The sequence below is a fragment of the Miscanthus floridulus genome, chromosome 9 (assembly GCF_019320115.1).
Source record: "Miscanthus floridulus cultivar M001 chromosome 9, ASM1932011v1, whole genome shotgun sequence".
In the NCBI taxonomy this organism is placed as follows: domain Eukaryota; kingdom Viridiplantae; phylum Streptophyta; class Magnoliopsida; order Poales; family Poaceae; genus Miscanthus; species Miscanthus floridulus.
In genome coordinates, this window is record NC_089588.1 from 84,859,619 (window position 1) to 84,868,498 (window position 8,880).

The following is an 8,880-nucleotide window of genomic DNA, read 5'->3' on the forward strand; positions in this document are numbered from 1 at the left end:
GGCGGCCGCCCTTTGCCGAGTGTTCTGGTTTGCCGAGTGCCCGACACCCGGCAAATCTGGTCTTTGCCGAGTGTTATTTTTTGCTGAGTGCTCAGCACTCGGCAAACCACCTCTTTGCCGAGTGCCAGTTGTTTGCCGAGTGTTTTCTCTCTGGCACTCGGCAAATAGCCTCTTTGTCGAGCGCTCGATAAAAAACACTCGGCAAAGTCTGGGACACTCGGCAAAGAAGCCGTCTCCAGTAGTGATTTGTTATATGTAGAGTAGGACAGTAGGAGTTGTGCCAGAGCGCGGCGAAGGTTCCATCGTCCGGTGGACCTAAGCCGTCAGTACCAGAAGAAGGGGAAAGGGGATTGAGAAAAACTTATGGTTTTCCACTTTATTTGAGGGTTCGAGGGATTGAAAAAAAAAAAGAGAAAGAGAATTTAAAAGGGATCTAGTGGAGCTCTTTTTTTTGCATCTAATATCTAATGCTACCAATTTATGTTCATTTCAACCTTGTTCACTAGCATTCTTTTGCTTAAAAACTTATTTGTTTCTCATAATTTGGGGAAAAAATATTTCAACCTTGTCATTCACTAGCATTCTTTTGCTCAAGAACGCCTTGAAAAATATTATCTCATTGTACATCAGAGACTACCTACTATAGATAATCAGATGCTTCTGTATCTCACTATGGCTAATAAAGGAAAAAAAAATCCATTCATGCTTTAACATGATGACCAGTATGTGCGCCTTATGATTCAGGTGTGTTGACCTCCATGCACATCTCATATGTATTTCAGAATTGTTAACCGTTTTCTTTATAATTTGCAATTGGTAGAGCTTGATCATAAGAGCAAGGCTAATAATACAACCGACTGCTGGCTATAAGGGTTCTTTGCAGCCTTCTCTCAGTCCATCCATATGGTAGTTAGCTCTTCATTATTAATACATGGCACACTTGTATCTCTCGCAAAGTTTCTCGATTCTTGTGCCTAAGCCGGCTGTAAGCTTACAGTCCACTTCTCCTCTCTCTCCTCCACCTCAGCATTTAGCCAGCTTACAACCTCTTATTATACTTGCTCTAAATATGCTTTTGGAGACAGACCAAAGCTTTACTTAAATGATACATGCTCCGTCTTTATAGCAATATGGTACATGTCTATTGTTTCAGTACAAGATACATGCTTCTGTGATGAAGCCACTAGCCAGTATATGACATTAAACATTTTAGGACCATCTCATATGAATACATACATACTTTCTCTGTTCCAAGTCGCTTTGATATTTTTGGTATATTTATTTTGCTATGTATCTAGGTATAATGTATGTCTACATGTATAGCAAAATAGATGTACGAAAAAAAAGTCAAAGCGACTTATAATTTGGAACGGAGTACCATCCATTTCCTTAACTAGCTGTACAAACATCAGAGGTTATTGCTTTTTATCAGGTTATACTCAGCTAAGACTTTTGAGCTCTTTTTGCAATGTTGAAGGTTATTTCTAAAAATTTCAATGCTCTTTTTAGTGGCAAAACTGATGCAGAGGTGTCTCAACATGGTGCTGAGGAGCACCTGAGGAGCGGAACGTGGAGCTGGTGGAGATGCGAAGGCGGACAGGAAAACTGATTTTATTTGAATTAATTTATAACTTAAATACTCTTCTAACCATCCTTGAGAATATAATGCGTGGACAATTGGACAAGGCTGTGATCTATGTTTTGCATATTGGAATCACGATCCAATTATTTCCTTTGACTATGCGAGTTCCATTGTGTTGCATTATGAGAATGTAATCATGAATGGTTAATATGATTTTTTTTATCACATATAATTGTGTCACCGTGGATGCATGAATATCGTCCATCGCAATGCACAGGCAATCACGATACAGACACGTGCGTATCCCACGTGCACGTCCACTAGTTACAGTAATTAAAAAGGATTTGTTTTGTTCATTATTGTGGTGGAGGGAAGCTGAAAACGGAGGATCAGCCCAGCGACGGCGATGGTGGTACGCTGAGAGTATACAAGCCAGTCGTCCAGCCAGGCATGATGGCATCACATCTCATCTCGATCGTCCACGGAAACGCATCCGGCTGGGATTTTTTGTTGCACCGGGGCGCACGTGTGCACAGAAACTAAAGGGGGGCCCAAGTCATCTAGTCTTTCCACGACAGCTATGTTCAACTAGAATGGCAATGACGTACTCGTACATGTACGTATATATATGTGGGCGCCCACGCACACTTCACATTTCATGTAAAAACAAACGGATACTCCAACTCCAACAGGCGTTGCGTGAAGAATTCAGAGTCAAAGCGAAGAAGTTTCCGGCCATCCTTCATCGCGCGCCGGCCCAGCTCCATCCAGCTCTGACCGTCAGCTCCATTGGCTGAACCAGACTGACCTCGGCGACGACGACGACCATCCGAGTCGGTCGGGTACGGTCAAGTCGGAGCCAACAGGGAGGAAGAGTCCTGACCGCGCACATGCCCGTCGTCTGACCGTCCCTCACTCAACGACCCACTGGCACTGAGTGACCGGATCTGAAACCGGAAGAATTCAGAAGCGGGCAAAGTTCAGCCGCAAGGATTTGACCAGGGCTTTGGGCAATTTCTGTGAAAATCGCTGCAATCCATCCGTCAGAAATTCAGGGTTGCAATGCCACAAGGACAGGTTTACGACAGATGGGAAAACCTTTTGCTTGCCCAAGAGCTGAGCTGCAAACCCATATGCTCCAGAAAACACTCCATTCAGTAGTTCCAACACAACACCAACCGTGCAGAACCAGCGTTCTGGCACGCTAACACCAGTTACTAGTGAAGAACACAAGCAGGGATATTTAAGGATGCACCTTACATTACAATTAATTGGTCCTCAGTTCATCCCATTCTTGAAGGTACTATTCAGAGACGTGCTTACTGTTACTGCATATTTGTGTGTACAATAGATATTACGACCTAACATTAAGTTAATTAACTAAACTAAGCAGATAATGGGCCCAATTACAGACCCTTTTCACAGCTGTCCCACCCTACCTCTCAACATATATTATTGTCTCTCTATATTATTATATACTTAGCTACCATGCCAAAGCCGATTAAGGTTACTAAGCAGGAACATTAGCACTGCTCCTGAGCCCTGATTGCTTATGAGGCACATAATAGCCCAAAGCAGCATGAGATGAGATCATCAGTTCACATGCTTCTAAGACCCTCTCGACTGGGGACAATTAGCCTGCCCGTGACCGACCATGCCGCGACGGAAACAGGTACTTCGGGAAGATCGTTTAGGGCAGGCACTGATCCAGTGCCCTTCCTCACCGCATCCGTAGCAGGGGCGCCCGGTCATGGGGCTGCGGCTACCAAAAGGCGTCATGGGCGATGTCGCGGGTGTTTTCGCCATGGCAGTCGGCTGGCACGGCGTGCCTGGTGAATTCTGGTGGACTACAGCACAGGGCGCTGCCTGACCTGTGAGCACGATTTCATTGTTGATGACGTCAAATGGGATTGGCCACTCATCGTCATTAGGTTGAGCAGGATTGGCTGATTCATTACCATTGTTGTCTCCGACTTCAACTGCAGTGTTCACATGGGCTTCCATTGTATTGTAGTCCCCAACCTGTGGTGGTCCTTCAACAACATCTGTTACTGGCACCTTGAAACTGCATGCACCTTGTCCCTGCAGAATACACAGTAATGCAGCTGGTCAATTGCATGTAGCAGGAAACATAAAGTTAAAAGTAGCTTAGAGACTCCAAAATATTGGATTGTGATCCCAACATCAAGTTACTGATCCTGAATATGGAAAAGCTAAAAAGTCAAGACAGTATCTCAGAATCAGATCGAAGGAACTGAACCAAGTTTCAGTTGGTGGGAGGTGTGGATGTACACTCCTACCATCCAGGTTCAAGTCCTGTTTGGCTCAAATGTGTGTGATTATTTCTTCTTGTTTCCAACGCCATCTTTTTCCTCCTAGGTTGGCCAAATCTCAGATGCAAGTTGCGGTTTTGAAATGGTTTAACATTTCTTCACTTTCATAAACAATAATTTGAGGGAATGTGCACACAATAGTAAACAAATCAAAGGGGCAAAAATAGATGATTTTAAGAAAAACTACCTGCCAATTACATCTCAGAGTTATTTCAGATATAGATGTCCGTAATTTAGTAATTTATTTTCTTGATGCTGTCATCTATGGGCTCGTTCGGCTGGTTGAGAAAGCAGCCGGATTTCACTGTGCGTGGATGGAAAACACTGTTCACTCTCACAAATTCGTCCACATTCATCCAGATTCCTTCAAATTCCTCCCAGCGAATAGGCCCTATGTCGTAACACATTGGACAAAAACTGGACTAAACTTGTAGGACGCTTAAGAAATTTTTTCAACAGTATCTAACTTGAATATTATAAGAGTGCAAAAGTCTTAGGATTCAGTATTGATAAATAAGAAATAAAGTATAATATTGTAGCATTCCTATTGGCAGAAGACATAAACTTTTCCTTAAAACAAAAATGGATAACAAACTATTGTAATTTTGTTCGTGGTTGAAAAAACAAAAATTCGGTTCGTCCGTGGTGGAAAAAACAAAAATGGATAGGATTTCTGGCAAACATTCCTAGCGTTCAAATCTGAGTGGGTGGGTGGGGAGATAGGTTAAACAGGCTCTCCACCACCTTAGCTGCTAACTTGCACGTTATGCTACATTGTGCAACTGTAGGATTGCTGGAGCAACTTCACTAAAATATATATTGCTAGGCTGCTAGCAACTTATCTATCTTCAAATTCTCACAGGAAGAGAATCATTCATGCTTTTCTCATTATTTATTTGACTTCTCTTGGGACAAATAAACAAAAGAAAAAACAGTATGATAGTATGATCTCAGGAGCTAAAATATCTAGTTAATAAAAGAACAGCATACCTGATCATAGTTACATAATTTAACCACTAAAACATTTCAAGAGGAACAAAAAAAAGAACAATTACCACAAAAAGCATTACCTTGGGTATAGGACAAACATAGCAGTCTTCGTTGCCCACTCTCAATCTTTTGCACTTCCCTGCTGTACATTGGCAGATTAGCTGTCCATCATTAGATCTATGCCATCGGGGACTAGCTTTAACTGCTGCTGTAGTGCCTGCACCTTGTGGACTAACATGAACTGGAGTCATAGCGCCTGCACCTTGTGGACTAACATGAACTGGAGTCGTAGCGCCAACACCTTTCGAAGTGTAATTAAATGGAGTTGTAGCAACAGCAGCCTGAGGACTAACATGAACTGGAGTCATAGCGCCAACACCTTTTGAAGTGTACTTAAATGGAGTTGTAGCAACAGCAGCCTGGGGACTGATATTAACTGGAGTCGTAGTGCCTGCACCTTGTGGACTAACATGAACTGGAGTCGTAGCGCCAACACCTTTTGTGTCATTAAATGGAGTTCTAGCAACAGCAGCCTGGGGACTGACATTAATTGGAGTTGTAGCACCAGCACCTTGGGGATTAACATTATTAATTCGTGTTCTAGCATCAGCCACAGGAATCCTTGGAATGCTGAACACACAAGGATTGCTTGGTTTAGGATCACTCCTAACAGCAGGCGGTGATTGTGGATTCTGGTCAACTTCCTCACACATGGCAACATGTTTGCACTTCTGAAAAGCCATGTTCAACAAGTAAATACGTTGTCAATTATATGTTTGTGAGTCAAAAATACTTTGCAAGTTAATTGAAGTTCATTGCATAATGAAGAATAAAACACTCAATTTGTAGATGACTAAAGAAGTAAATACAATGGGATTCAAAGAAACATGCCTGAACAATTGATGAAACTTGAACAAACTTGTATACACAGACAAAACTTGCTGCTTCAGGAAAGGATATAATGCAAAAAAGAAAAAAAAAGTGAATGCACCTAGAAATGTCACCAAAAAAACATTGTCTAGAAAAAATACGGGTTCTGATTGCATTTTCCCTAAGTTATGTGTGGGAGCATATTGTAGAAAATGTGAGGATAATGGTTATGTGTTATGACACTAAACCTTAAGTCATAAATATATATATTTTGAAAACCTAATGTGATGACTTACGGATGCCACTGAAGCAGTACAAACTCCAAATTAAGGTTTTCAGGGATTGATTTGTAGTGTATACACTGGGCACATAGAAAACTTGCGACAAGTTCTAGGGTCTACAAAGACATATTCGGCTGATTTCTCCTGCGTGTTCAATAAAAACATATTTAGCTGATTATTACTGCTTTATGTGCATTACATGACTACCCCAAGCATCTATCACATATGGTTGGGTGGTGGTTTGTTAGATGACCTAATATTTAGTGAACAGTGCCACATGTTTTGCTAATTATGGGCCATTAAGCTTCCATGAGAGGTTCTTACAAAAATAGACAGGACAGCACTAGAGACTACATTTCATCTAACAATATACCATATTGTTGGTTCTTACGCATACTAGAAGCCTAGAATGTCTCCAACATATAAAAATGATACTCCTTTTACTTCATATTTTAGGAGTAAAAATTTGATGTCATGTTATAGAACTGCAAGAGACACTGTCCCAAATGCTTATATCTCACTGGGACTGGGTACATACTAAACTACTAATACAGTGTCTCGCGAGACAGAAATGTGCTCAAATCAGTACAGTATGATAGATAGTTCCGGAGACAAATAGATAGTTCCGGAGACAAACGATTCTGATGAGTTAGCAAAAGACAAAAATTCAGTAGGGCCATGCATCTTGTGATGTTTTTAATAAGTGTGCTACTGATCAAAAATCTCTTCTCTGAGCAAAGATTCCACGTGGTCACAAGCAATAGTAACAGATTCCAAATCTTCTGGGATGAAGTCATAAGAGGGTACGGGCATTGACACAGGAGACACAAGGTGTTCTGTTCAATGAGTATAGTAGTTTAAAGTTAACCAAGGTTGGATAATTACGTGATGCAGTTTCAGTGTTTCACCAACTCAACTGCTCTACAACAGACATGACAGACATTATGATTTTTCAGCCAGAAGATTGAATAATGTGATTCTCATACCCGCTTGCAAACTTGTAATAACAGCAGAAGACAAGAAGAACTTCCTCCATGTTAAAGTGACAGACTATTGCTCAAAACAGTGCCAGACAGCTAGCTGGCCAAACGCACAGATCCTTTGCTAAACTTAGTAATAAACTAATAATAACTATCGTCACAAAAATGGTTGCCATAATCTGCACAAGAAAAATTACTTTATCCAAGTTCTACATTAAAATTACGACACTAGTGATGGTCTGATGGATGGGTAAATTCTCCATCAGGCTGAAAATCACATCTGAAGTTCTCTTTGCAGGCAACTGGGAAACCTGACCCTCAATTTCACCCAAATTGGCCGAAAGCGACAGGTTACTACCAAATTGGGGCCAGGCAAACTGCAATTTCCCCTGGACCACTACATTCCATACAAGTCACCAACCACAACCAGAACTGCTGTTTACTCAGAAAAATGAAGCAGCTTGGGCATCGTCAAGCCAAGCATGCCCCTGCAAGAGCTCTTGAAGCCAAAACAATGGTCCCTGCAATCCAGCATTCAACTCCCCCCAACTGTAACGTCTTCAAATCCGCCTCTTCTATCCTAACACATTTCAGTAACACGATTCAAGAACCGAAATTTCCCCCATCTAAACAGTGAAACCCCCGCATACCGCATTTCCCAACCCAAAGCACTCAAAGAAACGCAGACGTAAGTTGGAGGTGAGTGGGGAGGCTGACCGGTTGCGATGAGCAGACGTACATCCACCGGCCGCACTTGTTGTCCCGCTGCACCGCGCAATCGCCGCGCCTGCAGACGCACGGCGGGGCGCGTCGCTTGGCCTCGTTATAGCCCCGCTCAATGTCATCCACAGCGCTGAGAATGAAGTCGTCGTAGTCGTCCTGGTCGCCACCGGCGCCTGCGCCGGCATCGGCGTCGGCGTCGGCGTCCGCTAAGTCCAGCTGCCGCCTCACCGGAGCGCCGCGGAGGACCACCGCCGGCGCTGGATGAGGGGGAGGGGAAGCAGGAGGGGTGGGAGGGTGGCAGGAGCCGATGCTCTCCGGGTAGGGGTCGGCGGTGGTGCTGCTCATTGCCGCCTCGCCTTGGCCTTCTTCTCTCGCCCCCGCCGCAGACGATCACATCTGCCTCTCTCTCTCTCTCTCGGGAAATTCTCCTCTTTGCCGTGGGAAATATGCGCAGAAACGCTAGCACTAAACCGCTTTTTTTTTCCCGAAATAGTATTTTTCTTTTCCAAATTCCTCTGGATTACTCCATATTCCTCCGAGTGAACCGGACCAAAATACTTTCCCAGGTATTGGGTTTTCAGGGTTTTTTTCTATTTTTATCATCAACGTCCATTTTGTGTACTTCGAGAAAAAGTAACACGTTGAGGTGCAGGAAATAATTCTATAATATATTTTTTTAACATGACGTAAATATTTTCCCAAGTTCCTTGTGCTTTGTTTCGTATCTAAATTTATGATCATAGGTGATAGGTTAACATTCGGAGTCAAGATTTTACTTGTTCCAAACATGCTTTTGCTTCTTCAAAAGCAAGCCAATAAAAGAGGTATAACTCCACCTTGGGGCAGTTCGGCTGTATACAAAATCCAGCCGGATTTCACCGTGCACAGCTGAAAAACACTGTTTACTCTCTTATAAATTTTTTCCAGATTCATCCAAATTCCTCCCAGCGAACAGGGCCTCGTTCACAGTGGTTCACAGCCGGATTTTATTTTTCGGTAAAAGCTACTTTTATGATAGTACAGAGGTTCACAGCGGAGTAAGAGATGTTTCCACCGGTTGTGGAGTTGTGAAAGTTCACAAAATTACCCCTGACACTGAATATGGTCTCGTTCGGCTTGCT

The 8,880-nt window shown here is 42.8% G+C and overlaps 1 protein-coding gene across 2 annotated transcripts; it reads right to left on the minus strand.

The window, feature by feature from the left end:
- Positions 1-2,838: 2,838 nt before the first annotated feature.
- On the minus strand, positions 2,839-8,161 carry LOC136482291 (uncharacterized). 2 transcript variants are annotated; one of them, XM_066479511.1, is made up of 4 exons: positions 7,754-8,161; positions 4,986-5,636; positions 3,541-3,664; positions 2,839-3,453 (listed from the first exon to the last, which is right to left on the minus strand). In XM_066479511.1, exons 1-4 carry the CDS (start codon positions 8,102-8,104, stop codon positions 3,191-3,193), a joined length of 1,389 nt encoding a protein of 462 aa, XP_066335608.1. In that variant the 5' UTR covers positions 8,105-8,161; the 3' UTR covers positions 2,839-3,190. The 2 variants fall into 2 exon arrangements, with proteins under 2 accessions (XP_066335608.1, XP_066335607.1); XM_066479510.1 differs by having other exon boundaries at positions 2,839-3,664.
- Positions 8,162-8,880: the final 719 nt, after the last annotated feature.

What these genes read in the sequence shown, in the direction of transcription:
- LOC136482291 (XM_066479510.1), bottom strand. Translation starts at nt 8,104, where the DNA reads ATGAGCAGCACCACCGCCGACCCCTACCCGGAGAGCATCGGCTCCTGC. An exon ending in ACGTCTGCTCATCGCAACCG is followed by an intron (nt 5,637 to 7,753) that starts GTCAGCCTCCCC and finishes ATGGCTTTTCAG; the next exon opens with AAGTGCAAACATGTTGCCAT. An exon ending in ATGTTTGTCCTATACCCAAG is followed by an intron (nt 3,665 to 4,985) that starts GTAATGCTTTTT and finishes TGTATTCTGCAG; the next exon opens with GGACAAGGTGCATGCAGTTT.